Below are 22,155 nucleotides of genomic sequence, written 5' to 3'. Positions count from 1 at the left end.
ATGGGGAACTTATCTACTTTTAAATTCTTTATTCTTTCTGGGCTGCAGGACTCAGGAGTTTACAAGCCTCTGTACTTCTTGTTGGTGTTTGTCCTTTACATCCTCATTATTATAGTCAACTTAACTTTGATCTTTATTGTGACAGTGGATAGAAGCCTCCATGAGCCCATGTACATTTTCATCTGCAATCTGTGTGCAAACGGACTCTATGGGACTGTTGGTTTTTACCCTAAATTTTTGCTGGACTTGCAATCTGATATTCACATAATAAGCTACAGTTGGTGCATGATTCAAACGTATGTGATTTACAGCTCTGCTCTGTGTGAAATGACTATTTTAACAGTGATGTGTTATGACCGCTATGTGGCAATTTGCAGACCACTGCAATACCACAACATTGTAACTCCTCGTGCTGTGTTGAAGTTGCTTGTATTAGCCTGGTCATATCCTCTCTTGTCAGCAGCAATAGGTACACTCCTTACTTCTAGAATACCCTTTTGTGGATCACACATCTATAAACTATTCTGTGACAATGCTTCAATGGTAATGTTGGGGTGTTATCGAGCAATAGCCAACCAGGTATGGAGTATGGTGGTTATTTCAGTATATCTTATACAGTTTGTTTTAACTTTAATTTCTTATGCTCATATTGTCAAGGTTTGTATGTCATCCAGTGAAGCTAGAACAAAGTTCAGTAAAACTTGTGTGCCTCATATTGTAGTTATGGTCATATATATCATGACTGCATTGTTTGATGTATTTTACAGCTGGGATGGTTCAGTAGATCTTCCAATTGGTGTGCGTAACGCATTGGCTATACAATTTCTGATTCTTCCCCCACTATTAAACCCATTAATTTATGGCCTTCAACTTCCAAGGATTCGAAAAGTACTATGTGGACAAAGTTGTAAACACAAAGCATGTTATCTTAGAAATAATACATGATTGTTTTTTGATGAACCATGTCCTGGTTTAAATATCCTGTTCTTAAATTAAATATAAGAAAGTCTCTATTAGTTGTGTGGACACACTGTGCTCTTGGGTGCTCCTTGTTGGTGCCCCCCACCCAATCCCAATCCTCCCCCACCTTTTTTATGCAGCCCTTGCCACTTAATCTACTAAACCCCTCTTCTACTGCACTCTTTACCCCCCCCATTAATGCACAAATAGGCTGACACCAGACATAATTTCACTGCATTTCTTACTTCCAGTAACTATATGCATGTGACAATAAACTTCCTTGTATCCTTGTATCCTTGTACACTTGTGACTTTAAATACATATTTTTTCACTATTATTTATTTACTATTGCTTTTGATTTCCTTCTACTATTTATCTACCATCACTATTAGTTACTATATTTACTCATTTTACTTCATCATGATTTCATCAGTTTATACTCACAATGTGAAATTAATATAGCCTAGGCCTACTTTGGACAACAGAGGTTATGAATGACAAAGCGAAGTTGGCCACATTTATATAAGAGCTTACATAATGTATTGTCATCAAATTGACGTTGTATTGTCCTACATTTACCTTCCAATATAACAAGACATAAAATTGTCTTCAATTATGTACTTTGTCCATATATTGAATACATAATATATTATTTGTCCATATCAGCTGAATTTTGTAAATAAATGGTACTATGCAAAATAATTATATGAATTATTATTATTATTATTATTATTATTATTATTAATAATTTGACATTTATTAACTACTATTAACAAGACAAATTCAGTTCATGGTTGATTACGTCAACTAATCGTGGCAGTACTACTCTAAGCCAGGTCACTGAAAATGGGTCGTGGATGGGTCTTCCAGCACGACAATGACCCAAAACATACAGCCAAGGCAACAAAAGAGTGTCTCAAGATCACATTAAGGCAGAGACTTTCTAATGAGGAGACACAGCATTTAAAAAATCCTCCATAGAAATGCATGGGGTTCATTTGTAATGCCAATATGGCAGTTGTCTTCACTTATCCCAGCCCTTTTGCAGCAAAATGTTGACATGTGAATACATTGAGCCAATCATGTGCTGTGTTGTGAATACATTGAGCCAATAATGTTGTGTGTTGTGAAGACATTGTGCTAATCATGTGTTGTGATCTCGCCGCTGGAGCAAGATTGGTGTCGTGAAGCCTTGCGCACGCACATTTCTGCCGAAATAGATGCCTAATAAGTGCCCAAAAAGTGTTGCAATATGGCCGCCGAGTAGAGGGGCTTGCCTAAAAGGACTTTGATTAAGGTCATGGAGTGGCCTAGCCAGTCTCTGGACCTTAATCCTATAGAAAATCTGTGGAGGGAACTGAAGCCTCAAAACCTTAAAGATCTGGAGAGGATCTGCAGAGGAATGGTCCAAAATTCCTCCTGAGATGTGTGCAAACCTGTTAATCAACTACAAGAAACGTCTGACCTGTACTTGCCAACAAGGGTTTCTCCACCAAGTACTAAGTAATGTTTTGATAGGGAATCAACTACTTATTTCATTTAATGAAATCCAAAATAATTTATATATTATTAAATGTGATTTTCTGGATTTTCTTTTTGATATTCTGTCTCATTGTTAAAATAAACCTACCAATAAAATTATAGACCATTAATTTTCTTGTCAGTGGGCAAACTATCAAAATCAGTGAGGGATCAAATAAGTATTTCCTCCACTGTATATATTTTTAAAAATCCTGTGATAAAAATACATCTTCTGATATACATTTAAAACAAGAATACATATGTAATCAGCATTTTAAGAGCAAAATCTTAAACAAACAGAGTTGACACTTAATTCAATTGCTTTTATGCTATTGAACACATATGACTGTTGGTCATCATCAACTCTGTTTTTATTAATCTGTGCAATCCATTAACAGAATTTACGATAACAGAGTTGGCATTTACCATAATTTTGTGTCTTATCTCTACATCCCAACCTCAAACTAGCCACCACATTGCATGTAGAAAACAAGAATTTCATGGATTTTAATCATATTATTGTTTTTTTTTTTTTTCACTCCAATATCGCAATAACAGATTTGATAAATAATTAATCTACTGTATGCTCAACATTTTGGCTCCATGTCCTACTCCATCCCCTACTCTTCCAACTCATGTAAGTGAGTGAGTGTCTGTGTATGTGTGTTTGCTTCTGTGTGCATGTGTGCTCACTCATGAGTGTGTGTGCGTGTTCATGCGTGTGTTTGTGTGCAGTTTCTGAATGTGTGTGTGGGGGGAGGGGGGTATGGTGTATGTGTGTGGGGGGGTGGGGTTGTATGGTGTACTGGTGTATGTGTGTGTTGTGAAAGAGGTAATGGTGTGTATGTGTGTGTGTGTGTGTGGGGGGGGGGTAATGGGGGTTGTACCTGTGTGTGGGTGGGGGGGGATTTTGTTGTGTATGGGCTTTTTTTTGGGGGGGGTGGGGTATAATTGTGTGTCTGTGTGGGGGTGGTGGGAGGCCCAGGTAACACACCCATGTGGGTTGGTTATGGATGGCAAATGGGCCCCATCTGGGCTACCTAGCTGGGCCCAGCTAATTGTGTCCTCAGGTTGCATTTCATTAAATTAAATAAGTAGTTGATTCCCTATCAAAACATTACTTACAGTATTACTTGGTGGAGAAACCCTTGTTGGCAAATACAGGTTCCATGGTGGCCCTACTTGGGTTAGCCCAGGTGGGCTGATGATGGGTCCTTTATGGCCTTCATGTAGGGCCCACATGGGTAACCTAAGTTTGACCCATCTGGGGCCCATGAAGATCATTTGTGGGCTGACAAGTGGGCCCAGTTAGGTAGCCCAGATGAGGTCTGGCTAATTTTATCCTTGGTTTCCATGGTGGGCCTACGTAGGTTAGCCCAGGTGAGCTGATGATATGCACTTCACCGGTGTCATGTAGGGCTCACATGGGTAACCCGAGTTTAACCCATCTGGTAGGCTAAATTGGAAAGAGCAAAAAATAGGAACATAATGGTTACATTAATCCCATAAACACAAAGATAACTCTTACACCAACCTTATTTTGTGCCTTTTATTCACGTTTGTTTCAAGATTTAGTAAGTATAACCCCTTTTCGCTCCCCACTTCTATGCAGCAATAGGTTTCCATTATCCAAACAGCTCCCTTTCCCCTAAAAGGGGGCGTGTACATGCAGCACGGTCTAGCTAGATCCAGTGTGGTGTTGTAGTTGTTCTAACGTTACTAGTTGTTGCAACAGCTTGTGAAAAAACTACAAAGTTTGTCACACCAAAAAGAATGTTAATCTCGCGATAAAAGAATTGACGCCGTTAAAATAGGTTTACGTTAACGCCGTTAATAAGGCGTTTAACTGACAGCAATACTTGAAACCCCATGATTGTCATGTCCTGTGTTATTTGTCCAGAGTTGCAGACAGCAAGACTACTGTTAAAAGAGGCCATTATGAGGTAGGTAATCTACAAACTTCTTCAATGACATTACGTCATTTTTAAGGTTGCCTTTATAAACAACTTATTTAATGCACTATTCAGTCTTACATAAGAAAGATGCATAGAACATGATTATGAAGATGCAGAGAATGTCTGTTGATGCTACATCACCTCACAGATCCAGATTGGTTTTCTCTCTTACAGGCATGGTCTAAAGTGATGAATGGATCTTCTTATAGAGAAACTTTGATTTTGACCCCCTACGAGGAGATGGCTTCAGTGAAAAATCTTTACTTTATAGTTGTTTTCTTAATTTACCTTGCCTCGATAATGGCCAATATTTCCATTATGTGTCTGATTTACTTCGACACTGCTTTGCATAAGCCAATGTACATGTTTCTATTTAGTCTACTTTTAAATGGTTTGATTGGAAGTACAGCTGTTTGGCCTAAGGTTATGGTGATTCTTTTAACTGGTGATAACACTAACTCTGTTGAGGGATGTCTCATTCAAGCATTTTTCATGATAACGTATGGAGCTTGCAACTTCACAATACTAGCAGTAATGGCTTATGATAGATTACTGTCCATATTTAACCCTTTACAGTACTACACAATAATGACCCCACATAAGATTAAACAGTTGTTGTTTGCTGCTAATGTCTTACCTGCAGTCTTTATACTCGGTCACTTATGTGTTATTTCAATGATACCCTTATGTAAACACAAAATGAATAGGTTATTTTGTGATACTTTATCATGTGAAGCCATTCAAAGGCGAGTGAGCGATCTATATGGCATATGTGTGTTTGTTTGCTTCGGAGTTGTCCCTATACTCCTTATTTTTCTTTCATATCTTAAAATCATACTGTTAAGTTTAAAGATCTCGAGAAATTCAAGAAAGAAAGCATTTGAAACTTGCACTCCCCATTTGATTATCTTTATCAATTTTTCATTCGTCTCAATCTTCTTTGTCATTTATGTTCGTTTCTATCCAAATTTCCAACACTTGTTTCTATCCGTATCTTACAACCTTTTCCCTCCACTGTTGCACCCACTTGTATATGGCATAAGAAATAAGGAGACAAGACAGAGCTTCTCCAAAATCAGGAGGAAGGTCATTTTCGCCCTTGGATGTCAGACCACTTCCAATTTGTAATGCTGAGTCACTCATTTATGTAGTATGTGTGAGTCACATTAGGCTATATTCTCAAGGCCTCTTTTGCAACATGGACTCATACTCTCCTTACACTTGTGGCTTGGGCTAGCATGCAGTGGCCAGTACAGTATGGCCAGTGTTGTGCTCTTGAGCAAGACACTTAACCCCATGTTGCACTGGGTACAATGTACAGTAATACCTTGTAATATAGTTTACATATGTAAGTCACTTTGGATAACAGTGTCTGCTAAATGAATACATGTAAATATGCTGAGGCAGAGGATCTTTATGAATCACCACAAATAAAAATAGGTAAAAATGTAATAACATGTGTAGCTACTGCTGGTGTCAATAAAACCTGGTCCACGCTTCATACTGATGTCATGACTCTTTATTTTCTTTGCTCGTCATGAGCACAGTGAAAACTGGCAGACAACAAACAAACCACATACCATGCATTAATATTAAGCAAGAAGACATACAAAAATGTATAAGGAAAATACAATAAATTCAAGCAATTACCGTGTATGCCTTGTACCAAACTTTTATCATAATTGTTATTCAAACGGAGGAATCACATGCTCCCATACAGTAGTGTTAATTTTGTCACCTATTTTTAATTTAGTCTTAGTCTTGTGACGAAATGTCCTTTTTAGTCTGTCATATTTAGTCATTCAAATATAATTTTTGTTAGTCAAGTTTTAGTCGACTAAAAGTCTTGTCATTTTAGTCTAGTTTTAATCAAAAGAAAACTAAAGGTATCTTAGTCTTAGTCAGTTTTAGTCAACACATTTTAGTCTTTTTTTTTTATAACAAATTATTTCTGATTACCATTTGAGTGAAATAGTGTTTCACACATCTCAATTTTCCAACAATATTGTGTGTCCACAGGGCTACTCGTCTGTTATAATTACTCATTCTGATTTTTTGTCAGTCAGTATCTTTACATGCACAGGTAAGTCGAGCTACAGTTATAGCTCGGCTGGGATTTGACCATAGACAGTAAAAGATTTGACTGGACCACTGTCATATTCGTAGACCAGTGTTTCTCAAAGTGTGGTCCGGGGATCACTGGTGGTCCGCAAGCTATCCCAAGTAGTCCGCGAGCAGACGTGATAAAATATAATATAGATGAGTTGTTTGCAATATTGAACCAACTTGTATGTAAAAACAGTTCTGCAACACTGTCTATGTAAGATATGGCAGTTTAAATCATACAGTATGAATTCACACAATAAGCAAAGTGCAAAGACAATAAGCAAGGTGGTTCAGTGAGTAGGCCTATTGTGTAGACTAATTATAGGCTACTGTTGAAGTAGGTCTAATCTTTTTTTTTTTTTTAGGGTTAGTTAAGTGGTCCTGAAACTGAAAAAGTTTGAGAAACACTGTCATAGGCCAAAGTATTAATGTTTTACTCCGCCGCGCTAGATGGCGATATGCGCCCAAACACAACACATTCCCCAAACAGACTCTCCATCTTAGCCATAGCTAACTTGCTAGCGAACTTTCCATATTAGCTTACTTGCTAGCAAGCTTTGCATCATCAGTCTAACTAGTTAAATAGTTGACATTACATGATGAACATTTTCGTATGGACATTCTGGGGGATGTTAATTTGTATGAGAGAAGCTTCAACTTCTGGGTATGTAGCATTGTGGCATAAAGCTTAGGTAGTTAGCTTGCTAACTCTGGCAGAAATCTCCAGTGTTCTTGTTCCATGAGTTTCATGTTGCAGCCACAGGGTTGCAGCAACAGCACGTAGACTAGCCTACAGGAAAGCTGTTGCGTATGAACTCATTCAGAATATTTTAACATAACAGCTAGATATTCGGTCTTCTCATTTTGTAGACGAAAATGAAGAGAGATTTTATCTTAGTTTTTATTTCATGCAAAACATTTTAGTCTCGTCTTTTTTCGTCAACAATAATGCATCTTAAGATAGTCAGTGTTTCAGGACATTACTGCCGTCTCGTCATCGTCTCGTCTTAGTCATGAAAAAAAAGGTCATTGACGAACATATTTCCTTTCGTCTCGTCTGACGAAATTAACACTACCATACAGGCCTATCAACGCCAATTACACTCCCACCAAATTACCTTGAATTATTACACACATAAAATACATCCAATCAATGGTAATTTCCCAGCATCACAGTACATTAAACCCAGCACATAATTGAAAGCTTTAATTCATCATTGCATTCTTTATTTAAAATCCACACACCCTATTGTTGGAAAAGATTAAAACATTGCAAACCTTGTAAAATGTATCATTGAAACTCATACAGTAAGAAGGCAGAAACACCCATCATAAATTTAATTTACATATCATTAATTACCACACTGGATTTCAGCCTTCGGTTACCAGGACAACCAACTTTTGTATTGGCCGCTCAATAATGGAGGGTTTGGTAATACGCTCACCCCCTTTTCCCAACCTTCGTTCCCCCATCTGTATTACAACCTTACGTACTAGTCCATCATCACTCTCGCAAACCCCCAGGACCCTGGCTTCCATTCATTGCGGGAGACTTCATCATCCTTTACGATTACAATGTCCCCAACCTGCACATTCCTCCTAGGAGAATGCCACCGTTGCCTTAGAGAGATATTAGCAAGATATTCCTTCTTCCACCTGCACCAAAACTGCTCACACAGATATTGAACCTGCATCCATCGCTTTCTTGTATAGAGATCTTCCTTTTCAAATCTGCCGGGTGGGGGAAGTGGGATAGAGGACTTCATGGTAAGCAGATGGTTTGGAGTGAGTGGCTCTAAGCTAGTGGGATCACTTAAGCCATCCAATGTAAGGGGGCGGTTGTTAACTATTGACATTACTTCATAAAAGAATGTTCGCAGAGAAGCATCATTTAATCGCCCAGCACATTGTGCAAGAACTGAGCTCATCACACTCCTCACCGTCCTGATCTGCCGTTCCCAGCTTCCACCAGCATGACTTGCGCTTGGTGCATTCAGACAACAATCACACTGCTTGGTTGCCAGGTAAGCAGTCACTCTTTCCTTACTGACTTCCTTTAGTGCTTTCTCCAGCTCACTCTTTGCTCTGACAAAGTTGGTTCCTTGGTCTGATCGGAGATGTCTAACAGCTCCCCAGATGGCTATAAAACATCGTAAAGTGTTAATGAAAGTATCAGTGGTCATATCTTCCAGCATCTCTATATGAATCGCTCTGGAGCAGAGACAGGTAAAGAGAAGGCCATATTGTTTTTGCACCTTGCGCCCTTGCTTGGTATAGAAAGGACCAAAACAGTCTATACCGCAATAGGTAAAGGGTGGGGAAGGATCTGTGCGGTCAGTGGTGAGGTCTGCCATTCGTTGTTGCTCTAGTGGCCTACAAGCTCTTCTACATGGGACACTTTTGCTTATGTACTGCACTACTGCCTTGCTGCCACCAACAACCCAATAGCCATTGGCTCGAAGTTCATTGAGGGTCTGTCCTCTACCCTGATGCTGTGATCTCTCATGGTGGTGTGCAAGAACAAGCCGTGTAACATTACTCTCTTTGGGAAGGATTACTGGGTGCCTTACTTCAAGTGGTGCCGTCGCTCTCCTTAGTCTTCCTCCCACCCTCATTACACCATCTTGAAGGAACGGGTCCAGTTGGTACAGTTGGTTGCTGAGAGCGATCTTCCCACACTCCTGGCTGAGCATTCGTATCTCCTCTCTAAAGGCTGCTCGCTGTGCAAGACACAGCGAGCAGCGCTGTGTTCCACACTCAAGAGCGCTGACGTCTTCGCCCTCTTTGCCAATCTTTGGATTCAAGCGACAACGTTTACAGCCAGAGGCCATTTTGAGAAACGTGACAGGCACTGCAAGAAATCAGTTTCTTCTGCAACATTAGTGTTCAGGACTTGGACAGCTTTGACCTCAGGATCTCCCACCAACAACTCTGGCTTCTCTTGACTGACAACTATCTCTCTTCCCCAGAGGAATCTGGGTCCTGTAAACCAGTTGGAATTGATCAGTTCTTCTATCTTAAGGCCACTAGAGGCATGGTCAGCAGGGTTCTCCTCTGTGCTTATGTAGTGCCACCGTTTTGGGTCTGTGGTCTCACGGATTCTCTGTACTCGATTTGCGACAAAGACATGAAATCTTCTAGCCTCATTATTGATATACCCTAGGACTACTTGTGAGTCAGTCCAAAAGTACTCTCTGTCAACTTTGAGGTCAAGTTCTTCCTTCAGCATGTTGCTCATTGCTGCAGATATAACTGCTGCGGTCAATTCTAGTCGAGGTATGGTGACAACTTTGGTAGGGGCGACCCTTGCTTTCCCCATTATCAAGGCACAATGAACATTTTCGTCATTCACTAGCCTGACATATGATCACTGACCATAGCCCTGGCTACTGGCATCAGAAAAATGGTGTAATTCAGTTCTCAAAACCTTTCCAAAGCATTCAGGTATGAGGCATCTTGAGATTTGTATTTTGTGCAAGTTCTGTAAATCCTCCAGCCAACTCTCCCACCTTGGCTTCAATTCACTTGGCAGTGGTTCATCCCAGCTAATGCCCTTCCGACACATTTCCTGCAGCACTCTCTTCCCCAAGAGGACAAAGGGGCCCAGGAAGCCTAAAGGGTCATAGATGGAGGACACAACTGAGAGGATTCCACGGCGTGTAGCAGCTTTCTCCCCAAGGGTGACTGAAAAGGAGAAGACATCTTTTTCCACGTCCCACTTCACCCCCAGCACATTTTGCACAGGAAGATGATCATGGTTAAGATTGACATTCTTCACCTCAGCAGCACGGTTAGTCACACTAATTGTCTCCAGGACATTTCTTATGTTGGAGGGGAATTTGTGGAGATGTAATTTTCCTTTAGCACATACAGCTTGAGCATCCCTTACAAACTTTATTGCCTCATCAACAGACTCCAGGCTTATGAGTCCATCATCTACATAAAAATGATTCCTGATGAAACTGGCAGCTGATGGGTACTCTTTTTCATTCATGCTGGCAAGCTGCTTCATAGCATAATTAGCACAACCTGAAGAAGATGACGCTCCGAAAAGGTGGACCTTCATGCGATATTCTGTGGGTTCTGCATCTGTATCGCCATTCTCCCACCACAAGAATCGCAGATAGTCCCCATCTTCTCTACGGACATGAAACCTGTGGAACATTTTTTCCACATCACACATGATGGTGATTGGGTGTTTACGGAAACGGCAGAGCACCCCAGTAAGCCCATTAGTGAGATCAGGCCCGGTCAACAAATGATCATTCAAAGCTGTGCCTTCATACTTAGCAGAGCAGTCAAAAACTACCCTGATCTTATCTGGTTTTCTGGGGTGATATACGCCTTGGTGCGGTATATACCATAGACTGCCTGATTTTGCTTGCTCTTCTACCTTCTCCGCATCGCCATCTTCAAGGACTCCTTCCATAAATCTCATATAATCATGCTTGAATTTAGAATCTCTCTCCAACTTTCGTTTTAGGTGTTTCAGTCAAACTAGTGCAAGTTTCTTGTTGTCTGGAAGATGAGGGCGTGTTTTGAAAGGTAAGGGCATTTCGATGTGACCACATTCATTTTGGTGGATGCCTTTACTTAAGACCTGATGAAACTGAACATCCTCCTGGGATATACTCTTCTCTCCCGTTCGAGTATCAGCAAAGTCAAGTTCAAGTGCTTTTATGACAGAAGCTGGAGTCACTGGAGGCATTTCTCTGACCGATATGCAATGGCAAAATCCGGTCACACACTCGGGATCAGCATTCTGTGGTACGCTTCCTACAATGCTCCATCCTAAGTCTGTCTTGATGGCGTATGGCTCATAATCACCACCTGTAACAACTTGCCGTGGTGCCAGGGCTCTAGAGCAATCATAGCCTATCAGAAGTCCAACTTCACATTCCATCGGAGCATGCATTTTGTCTGCTATTGGGGCAAGATGTTTCCACCTCTTGGCTGTCTCAGGAGTGGGAATGTGTGCTCGTTCCAGAGGGATGAAATCCCTTGTATAAGAGGGAGGTAAGTGGATGTAACAATCTGATGTAAACCCTCTTAACTTTGAGTCCACTAACACGTTGGCTTTGTACAACTGAGTCTACTCCCATCATGGTGGAGAGCTTTAGCCTTACGGGTTCCATCTCTATCTGCAGCTTTTTACACACTTCCTGATCGACAAGTGTATGACTGCTCCGAGTGTCCAATAGGGCATACACGAGAATCTCAGACTCTGTATTGGGTGATGAGAGCCAGACTGGAACGATCATTGATGTACTGCTGCCCGCTTTTCCACTAACAGAGCAGGACAGTGAGACTGTGTTTTCTTCAGCTGGCAGAACTGCTTGTGAAGACTCATTTGCTGCAGGATGATCTTCATGCAATGGTGTAGGGTGACGTTTTTTACATGTTGCTCTATTCCTGCAATCTCTGGAGGTAAGCCCCTTTTTCAGGCACGCAAAGCACAACTTATTATCCAGCACAAATTTCCTTTTCTGCTCTACTGATCTTAACATTAATTTCTCACATTTGTGGGTAGCATGACTTTCTCCACAAAATGCACATTTCACTGGTCTAAAGCCAGGCGCCACTGTTGTCAGGAATGTATTAGAATCTTCAGTGTCACTATCATCATTGGACTTGGCTGACGAACAAACTGCTTCATTAGACCTCACATTTGTTGCAAAGGTATTTGCTCATGACTGTTTCGTTTCTCTAACCGTCCTCTCCTCTGTATTCTAAATTGCATGCAGTGACGATACTGGATTACACGCTATACGTGCCTCTTTTGCAATGAATGCAGCAAACTCACTAAAGCCAGGATAGTCTTTGCCTTTGTCTAGTTCTTCTGTGACATAACGATTCCACTGACTTGTCACCCAATCAGGGAGTTTAGCCAGTATCTTCTGGTTCTCTTCGCAGTCGTTCAGAACCTGAAGGCCCTTGACGTGGGGCATAGCGTCGCTGCAGGATTGCAAAAAGTCACTGAATTCTCTTAACTTAATATACTCCCTTGCACCAATCTTTGCCCATCTGTTGAGTTTTTCCCTAAAAGCACGGTGTACCACGAAGGAGTGACCATATCTCTCATTCAGCTTCTTCCAGGCTTGTTGATATGCCAGCTCATCTTTCCTATATAAGCTACCTTCCAAAACTGACTTTGCTTCACCGCCAATGTACTTTTGTAAGTAGAACAACTTGTCTGCTGCATTGAAACATCGTCCAGGAAGACGAGTTAGGGCCATTGACTCTTGCAGAGCCTGCACTAGACTTACTTCAGTCTTTGCAGCATGTCCTGTCAGGGAAGCAACACTAGGGGGAAGGGGGTTTGAATTGATCACATCACCTGCTAGGCTACATTGCCTGCTTTGATCTCTTAATTCCTCCTCTTTATATGCTCTGAGTTTTGCTTCCATGACCTAAATGTCTCTATGACGCTCTAGCCTTTTTAATTGTTGCCGCTTTGCCTCTATGTCAGCCTCCAATTCCAGTTCAGCTTTCTTTGCTGCCAGCTGTGCGGTGACCTCTGCTCTTTTAGCTGCAACACCTCCGGCTTCAGAGGCATGAGCAGAGTGCCGGCTATGGTTTGTGACTTTAGAGACAGTAGATCCATATATTGATCGTGCATATTCATTGTCAAGCAGCAAACGCAACCTTGCCTTCTCTGCCTCAGCATCAAAGTCCATGTCATCTTCAGTTAAGCGCACCCCCATTAACTTCAACAGGTCTTTAGTTACTGCTACGCATGCATCAATTTTCCTCCTAATTTCTTGACTTGGTGCCATGATATGCCGTATGTCATCATATAACTCAGTTCACCCTCTCGCTTCTCCAATTCATCCATCATCTGAAATAAGATTGACTCAGTGCACAGAGTCTTCAACTCCGATCTTACTTCTCTGACTTTGACTTTCCATTTTTCATAGGCAGACTGAAATCTTTTTTCTTTCTGGGAGAGCTCTTGCTCTTTTAGTCTTGCATCTTTGGCGTGAAACGTCTCTCACGGGAAGACTTTCTAATTTCGCTTGTCTGAGCGGCAACACTAGGCCCTTTCACTTTGACCTCTGACTTTTCTGTGCATGACGTACATGAAAAATGTCTAATGGCATTCTCTACATTTTCACCATTAGCTTCAACAACCTCTTTTTTTACCACAAATATCACACTTTGTTTGCTCCATGAAGACTACTTCAGTTTCTTTTAACATACCATCACCTGCCTCTGCTTCATTTTGATTAGACATTGATTAGACAACACAAAGGGTTAATTTAAAACACAATACAAACTGTGGTTAAATGGCAGTACAATGCTCATAAACCCATATTTTCATTAAAACCTCTCTTCACACAATCATGACATTTGAAACAAGGATAAAATTTCAAATTCCCCTTACAAAATGTAAACAAGGCATTGGCAAGGTAGATATGACGAGAAAAGTGTCTGTTGCCTCTTAAAGTGTTTCTGATCACATCAACCAAGGTAGCATTTCATAAGAACGTAGTATACGACCTGTGACACGGCAGATGAGAGTCCGTCGAGTAGCTGTAGCCCACGGCAGGAACAAAGCGAGTCCTCAATTGTCCAACACGATGCGCGGAGCCGTGCGCTGAAGACGCAAAGATGAAATGTCCAATAGTCCACCGAAAAGGCGCGCCCACGCAATTCAGTTCCTTCTTGGGGCGAGCCGACTGCACACGAAGGCCTGTCGTGGTGAACAGCTGCACGGTCGCCCGGGAAGGAGGACGTAGTAGGGTGACGACAAGCCAAGGTTTCGTCGACAATCGCCACAGGAACACAGCAATCCTTGGTCAGAAGGCAACGTTTTCACTGTAGCTACTGCTGGGGTCAATAAAACCTGGTCCACGCTTCATACTGATGTCATGACTTTATTTTCTTTGCTCGTCATGAGCACCGTGAAAACTGGCAGACAACAAACAAACCACATACCATGCATTAATATTAAGAAAGAAGACATACAAAAATGTATAAGGAAAATACAATAAATTCAAGCAATTACCGTGTACGCCCAGGGATTAAAGTGAAAAAAAATCGTTTGACTGAACTTTTTTCAGGCCATAAGTCATACGTTGTTCATATCTACCTATAGAGATAGCACCCCTTTTGCGGTCGCGACCTATTGGTTTTTAATGTACAAAAAGACGCAAACAGCAAAATAAAGGGAGTATTCGCCTTATTCACACGGCGGCCATTGTTTAAACCAAAACGAGGCTACAGGGGACACTTACTATATAATTAATGCCACCTACAGGTGAATGCATAGAACATAACAATCCTATGGGTTGTGTACCCTGTAGCCTCGTTTTAGCCGCCAATGGCCACCATGTGAATAAGGCGAATTGAGAGTGTTCTTGATTGAGATTGAGTTTTCCTGATGAACAAAAATATATCTTAGTACCATCCCTGGCCATTGCTGTTCTTTTCTACTGCAGCAATATTGTAGAAAGGCTTTAACTTACACTCTTATTTAATTACTTCAGGCCAAAAGTGTTTAAAGGGGAGATTTTTTTCTTGTTAATATGCAATTCAACACAAGTAAAATCTATAAAATCAAGTTTGCAAGACTTCCAATTTCCTCATCAAAGTAACGAATCCGAACATTCTAGATATTGATCATTTCCATTTGTTGCCTCATCCGCATTTAATGAAAACATGGTAATTTTGAGTTTTACAGACAACTCAGTTTTCCAATGAGCAGCAATACTGTGTGTGCTCATGCAGGTGGTCTGCACATTTGATAATGACAATCTGGAGAGGGCGCTTTTGTCTTCAGCAACAGATTGTATAAGGTTGACAAGAGGTTGCGATATGGTGAGGGACAGGTCGTGTTGCGCTATGAAAGAACATGCGTAGCCTACTTTCTAAACGTAAAAACGGTCATAAACGTAGCTGTTGTGGTGGCTAGTTGCACCAGGTGGGGAAGATGTCCTGAAATGCACGAACGTTAATCTTATGGCGGTCTTCTGATTGGTGGCGTACTAAAACGTTTTCCTATTGCATCCATAAACAATTTTCTTGCAGCAAACGCACAAAAGCAAACCCCTGGCACTTTAATTTCTTTACACCATGGCTTGTTAGTTATCCCCCATTTCCAACAGCCGCCCATCTCCATTTATTTTTTAACTTTTGACACCTGCCTTCCTATAGCAACAACGCATCCATGACAGCTAGTGGCCTTGCCAAATAGACGCACACACATGACGCTAATATGCAAGGTTCTGGTAGGCCTACTGGTTATGGTTTTGTGCTATAAATTAATAATATTTTATAGCAAAGTTTTAAGTTGACTATTTTAATTGCATGGTTATTTTTTGTCAACATACACTCACAACCTACTGTCATTAAAAGTGAGGCCTAAGCAAAATAGGCCACCAGGCTGTCTGTGTGTCACAAACACGACTGACCCCCTTACTACGCGATGACAATATTATTAATATTTTATGTTAACACGCTCAGTCAAAACCTTCCTATGCAAATTGTGAAAAACATTGTTGTACATGTCATGACAGATTATATTGCGTCGCTGTACATAATATTAGTTGCATTGATTAAAAACTGTAACAATAATAGTAGCCTACATTGGGTGGCATAGCAGGCTATCTGTTCAAGTCATAGGTGACACCCAAAATGAATGACCTCCCCTGACAAGAGTTCGCGATAGTAAGAAATTGTCTACATTGATGCACGGAAAGAACACAGCCTACGCTTCTTTTCCGAATTCGCACATAGAGCTCACAATATCATATCCAAAAAAGTTAAAAGGATTGGCCAACCTCATCAGCTGTATCGATTGTGTCACTATAATCCAACTTTTGGACCGTTATTAGTCCTCCATACGTGTTCTTTTTTTAAGCAAATGCCCCAGGCCAATGAGACAAACGTGTAGCTACAACATAAACAAAGTGAAACTCATGGCTGACGTAGGCTATCTTCTTGAGCGGTCACTGATTGAGACACAGAAAGTTCTCAAGAACACTATTAGGTCTTTAAACATTTACCATCACACACATTAATTCATCCGACCTAATATTTGTAGTTGCCTTAAAAAAGGAAAAGAAAAGGTGATAGTTTCCCCCCCTATTTTTTTCTCATCGGATCTGCATCGATCTCAAATATCACATTTCTAAAATCAAATTGACGGAAATCCGTCGTATGACGGAAAACTTTAATCCTTGTTTACAGCGTGGGCGGAAGATATCGACAATTGGCCGGGGAGGGTCATGTCTTTTTTAAAAAGACTGCTGGAGGGTCGTTGAAAATTTTCTTGCAGGCTGGGGAGGGTCATGCAACTTTTGATTGAAGCACTCAAAATCCCTCCGGTGACCCCGTTTATAAATAACGAACGGTCCCTAATAACAATAATGTCAATACAATATCAAATATCAAATACCATAGATGTACAAATCATAACTCTTAGAATGACGTGTAAGCTGAACAGATGTCTTGAGACCCCTCTTGAAAGATCCAAAACTGTCACAGGAACGCAGGACACTAGGCAACTCATAATTTAAGTGGACTGTCTGCAGGGAATGTATCTGTATAATCATGGTGGTGTATGAATATGTATAATCATGGTGGTGATTCTGGCCGTCTAGGCCAAAAATGCCAAGGTCGATTTTTTTTTTGTCCCAGTCCAGCCCTGCCATAGAATAATCCAAATGGGCTTTTCTAATGGCATATTTGTGCTCGGATACTCGTCTCCTGGGCCAGCCTACATAAAAGCCAATAAAGTAGTCCAGCCACTGTCCAGCGGGTGTTAGTTGGCATGACCTAACACACTTGCAAGACAGCAGATGCAAGACGGATCTGAAGATGTCCTTCATCGTCTGGTCCATCCATGGTCCTTGGGGCTCGGTACAGATGTCTGGGCTTCAAGAGACCACTTCCAGATTGCAGCCTGATAGTTGGCACGAAGTGAATGCATGAATAGGCAATCCTTGTGTAACGGATGCCAGCTAGCTTAGCTGTGCTTGTGGAACGTTGGTAAACCTCACTCCCGACGCCTCAAGAGTGCTGCTGGCATGCGAGCCAGTAGCCTGGGCTATTGGCTCAATTGTTAGCGCGTTCGCCTCCCGATCCGAGGTGCTGCTGTTCGCGGGTTCGAGTCCGGGCGTGTGCAGGGCTGAATCGCGCAGGTTCAACACAAAGCAGGTTACACTTTCATGGTGGAAGCTGACTAGACTCACCACATCTCGTGCAGAAAAGTTGGTACCGAAGAATATTGACGTCTGTAGTGTGTGTGGCGTGTACATACATGCTGCATGTGATTTCTTGCAGCTTCTTGAACAGCTCATCAAACATATCCCAAGCACGGCCAAGCTCAAGGAAGGCTTTTCGGTATGTCCTTTCTGATTTCATCAGTTTAAGGGTTCCAACTTCCCCGCATACTGCAAATGTCACAACCGGTGAATGCATACATACCAATCAAGGCACCAGAAATACTATTGCCAAGTGATTGGAAGAATTTGGTGATGTCCAGGAACCTTGTCTGACTGTGTTCCACATTTTTGGTAAAGTTGGAATGGCATGTCTTTGCTCAGACCTAGGGTCAGCACCAGAACATCTGTGTCTTCAGCTGTTATGATCACATCCGTAGCCAGACTCTGCTGCATGGAGAGCATGCAATAGTATACGGGTGTCAGCTTCTTCTTGAGTGGATTTGAGCTGTTTCTCTTCCTCGTTGTTGTTGTTGATTTTGAAGCACACCTCCTCACAGGTAACATATAAGGTCTTGGCTTTTAGTGTCTGTCTGTGCTCTGGTGCTTTCCATTCCTCAACTAAGAACTTAATAAGAATGGCTTTGCTGGTAGCACTGCAAAGTAGTTTTCTCCACTGCTGGATCTTGTGGCCAGAAACAATACTCCTAATCTGGATGCCCAAGTTTTGCGGAACAATCCATCCCCATTAGCTAGGGCCCATGGCAGTGGTCCGAGGGGATGAGCCAACACATCGCTCATGTGTAGCTCTCTGCTCTGGGCCACCAGAGCCATGTGGCCAAATCGATTCCTATCTGCCATAAGAACTACTTTATTGGTTTGACCTTTGCTGTGTGTGTTTTTTGCCGAGTCTCTGAGAATGTTTTTAACTTCTTTTTATTCATCTTGTCATGGAACTGTGTGAACTTGACAAGCTCATAAACTCATTTTGGTCTGGACTTAGTGGATTCACCCAGCAGTTTTCCAGGATATCAATAATGGACTGTACATCAGCGTAATTCCTCTTGATCCGGGGCAGTTGTAGGTCTGGGTGATTGAGCTTAGGTACTGTGATATTTTGATGTTAAGCAGTACTTTGACACAGCTCCAGGCTTGAGGCTGAAGCCTTTGGTTCCTCCGGGTGTTTGTGTGTCCTTGTTTACGGTCTCTCCGATAGTTTGATCAACAGGAATTTGCCCAACAGGATTTTTGCTGCCAATTTGTACAGAGAAGCCTCCCTGCAGGAAATGGGCATGCACTTCAGGGCAATGCCATTGACTCAATGAGAGGTTCCTGCTCCACTAACCGTCTCTTCTAGTAGGTCTATGTTGTCAAAGGCCACGGTAGTGAAGACATTCAGAGAAATGTTTTCATGTAGTGGTATGCCATCCCTCCAGAGTTCCATCTTCTGCAGACACAATGCTGTGTCAATTAGGGCTGAAACGATTCATCGAGTTACTCGAATAACTCGATTACAAAAATTACTCGAGGCAAAAACCCTGCCTCGAAGCCTCGTTAAATTCCTGACGAGCACTATACGCGCAGGGATCTGATTGTTCCACACGGACCGTTGTTCAGGAAGCACACCACTAGCGCGTGAATGGCAGAGAATGTCTTCAAGTAAAGTTTTGGGATCATTACATACTCAAAAAGGAAAAGAACCAGCATCTGAACCGAAAACATCCACTCCATGCTGTTTCACCAAGCGTCAATAAAGTAGGCTATCTATCAATCGATCTAGCCTATCTATCATCTATCTACGTAGCCTATAGCCTACATTGATGTTGGCTGATTTTAATCACATACTGTATTTGTAGCGATGTCGTGATATAATGTTTAGCTTTGATGTTTTTAAGAAGTAAACTCATTCACGTTCAATTGCAAGACAGTATGCCTAAAAAAGAACCCCTTCCACATGCATGCACCCTCATCTTCCCTCACGCACCGCACACGTGCACACGTGCGCACACACACACACACAGGTTCCTAGGTTACCATAGCAAATAGGCTCACCCCAGAAATTATTTGTTAGTAGCCTAATGGTAAAATTATTTGTTAGTAGCCTAATGGTAAATGCTGCAGGTGTAGAAATCTACATAAAACAGAAATTTACTTTGATGTCAGGTCTAGATTACAGCATGAAATTTATGTATGTATGTAATTTTCATTATGCATTATTTGTTTTGGTTGTTTAAAAATGCAAAAAAAAAATTATCCGATTAATCGATCGATAAAGTGCTAGATTAATCGATTACAAAAAGAATCGATAGCTGCAGCCCTAGTGTCAATCTCTTCAACCTGAGAATAGGACAAGGCGATTCAAGGTGTGTATGAGTTCTGTGTTTCCTGTCAAGTACTTTACAGCAAACGAGAGAAGTATTTGATTCTTGATTCTGCCACAGGTGACTGCAAAGATCAATTCACTGCCAAAGGAGGTGGAAGTCGCTTGACTCTTTCTGATGGGCTAGTGCTCTCAGTTTCCAGTCAGCAGTTTTTGTAGGAATTGAGTGATTAATTCAGGGATAATGAATTCATCCTCTACATCAGATGGCCACTTTTTTGCTGTCCTTTTTTTGTATTTCGTCTCTCATCAGCAAAGCTGCTTTTGTCATTTTGTCAACATTACAAGAAAAAGATCTGGACCAATGTAGTTCCATATTCAAGGTACTTGATAGGCTGTCTGGGTACAAAAGAAGCTTCCCTTTGTCATCAGAAATTAATGTGGATGGATTCACCAAGTCCGTTTTCCAACCTACGGCGAAGGTGTTTCTTGGTTGAGTCCTTGATCTGGCAGATACCCATGGAAGGAATTGGCACTAGTTTTGGAACTTCTCTGAATAAACAAAAACATAAATATAAATATATATTGTGTACTATTTTATTGTCATTGCTTGTGTGATGCCAATGAAACACTTTTTCGGACACGGAATAAATAATTTGTTTTTGCCCGTTAACCGAGCATTAGCGGTAGCGTTAGCACAGTAAACAAAAAGTGAATGAGAACTGCTAGTGATGTTCGCTAGCTAGGTAGCAACTAGTTGTTGCAAACTAACCTGAAATAACATACGTTCAGCAACTGTGTGGTAGTCTACTAGTTCTAGCAAAAATATGTTTGGATAGTTTATCAAAATGGGTTCATAGCTTACTTCGCTGAATGGTCATACTAATCTGAGATAATGTTTAGTCAAGGGCTCTAGCACTCCACCAATCAGATTGGTCATTGAGGCCGACTGCCATTGGCTGAAACGACATGTCAAATCGGCCAAAATGAACGCCGATGGCTCCTCTGACTGACGAGGGCATGGGATACACCGAACAGACTCGAGTAACCGACCTCGCTCGACTGTCCGATGGCCGATAATCAGGTTGGTGTGTCCCCGCCGTAAAGGGGAAATCCGGCTGGCCATTTTAAACCCCAAAATCGTTTTCCTTAGGATCACCCCATGTTGGGGATTAGCAAAAAAACCCAACAAAAATTGATTCTATCAAACCGGAGATTTGCCCTGGCTGCCTGCTCTTCGCTATAAAGTTAACCTATGGGGGCAAGCATTTAAAAGCACGTTTGGGACTAAACACACTCCGAAAACCATTTCAAGACCTATGGAACACGAGTTGGTTCCTTACGAGTCACTAACCTCAGATTACCCCGTTGACATATCCATAAAGCCCTTAGCCCATTGCAGAGCGGACACACTCTCAGTAATTAGCCAGAGAAACGAAAATTTTCCTTGGTGTTTTGATTTATTTGCAAAAAGAAACTATTGAGATTGAGGGCCAGATGTACTAACGATTTTGCGCCCACCAAAAGCAGACTCAGAAGCGGATTAAAGGTTAATTAGGTTTTAATGTTGAAGAACACAAAAATAGGCAGCCAGGCAAAACCACTTGGTAGGCAGAGTCAACTTAGTAGGCGAAAAAAGCACAGGCAGCAGTACAGGCAGGGCTCAAGCAGATCTCCAGAGTGGCAAAAAACAGGCAGAGTTCGGTACACAGGTAGGCCGCAGGCAGTTAAGCAAAGGGGCTAGGCAAGACTCACGTGTCAGAACAGGCAGAGGTCGGTAACAAAGAGCAAGCAAAGTCCAAGCAAAGGTTTCCAAAAAGGTTCAGGCAAAATCACAAAGTCCAAAAACAATCCTTGGTCAAAAAACAGTAAATCCAGCAAGAACATGAGACAACGCAAGAATCCACACTGAAAGACATGACGATATGGCAAAGAGTGTTCCACATGGCATGGCTTAAAAGCCATGGCTGACGAGGAGAGTGGCAGCAGGTGTAGCAGAGCAAACACAGGTGATTGGACGCCTCCCTTGTCAGTCAACCAAAAGCCAAGGCAGAACGAAAACCCGGACCGGAGCAGCAAAGACATCTCAAGTCACAGGCTAGGAAACGAGGCTTCTGGACCGGGTTGT

General features: G+C 41.7%; 2 protein-coding genes across 2 annotated transcripts; both read left to right on the top strand.

Annotated features, from left to right (window-relative positions):
• Positions 1-2,891, top strand: LOC121683439 (olfactory receptor 1D2-like). Its single transcript, XM_042063077.1, has 3 exons — positions 1-543; positions 658-726; positions 2,880-2,891. Exons 1-3 carry the CDS (start codon positions 1-3, stop codon positions 2,889-2,891), a joined length of 624 nt encoding a protein of 207 aa, XP_041919011.1.
• A 1,734-nt stretch (positions 2,892-4,625) lies between these two features.
• LOC121684618 (olfactory receptor 10K1-like) lies at positions 4,626-5,564 on the top strand. The gene is made up of 2 exons (XM_042064674.1): positions 4,626-4,936; positions 5,183-5,564. Exons 1-2 carry the CDS (start codon positions 4,626-4,628, stop codon positions 5,562-5,564), a joined length of 693 nt encoding a protein of 230 aa, XP_041920608.1.
• Positions 5,565-22,155: the final 16,591 nt, after the last annotated feature.

Source organism: Alosa sapidissima, chromosome 15, assembly GCF_018492685.1.
Source record: "Alosa sapidissima isolate fAloSap1 chromosome 15, fAloSap1.pri, whole genome shotgun sequence".
NCBI classification, from domain to species: Eukaryota; Metazoa; Chordata; class Actinopteri; order Clupeiformes; family Clupeidae; genus Alosa; species Alosa sapidissima.
Note: the sequence above shows the minus strand (reverse complement) of the source record. Positions and strands in the feature narration are given on the sequence as shown.

What these genes read in the sequence shown, in the direction of transcription:
- LOC121683439 (XM_042063077.1), top strand. Translation starts at nt 1, where the DNA reads ATGGGGAACTTATCTACTTTTAAATTCTTTATTCTTTCTGGGCTGCAG. An exon ending in TCTGTGACAATGCTTCAATG is followed by an intron (nt 544 to 657) that starts GTAATGTTGGGG and finishes CATATTGTCAAG; the next exon opens with GTTTGTATGTCATCCAGTGA.
- LOC121684618 (XM_042064674.1), top strand. Translation starts at nt 4,626, where the DNA reads ATGAATGGATCTTCTTATAGAGAAACTTTGATTTTGACCCCCTACGAG. An exon ending in CAAGCATTTTTCATGATAAC is followed by an intron (nt 4,937 to 5,182) that starts GTATGGAGCTTG and finishes AGCCATTCAAAG; the next exon opens with GCGAGTGAGCGATCTATATG.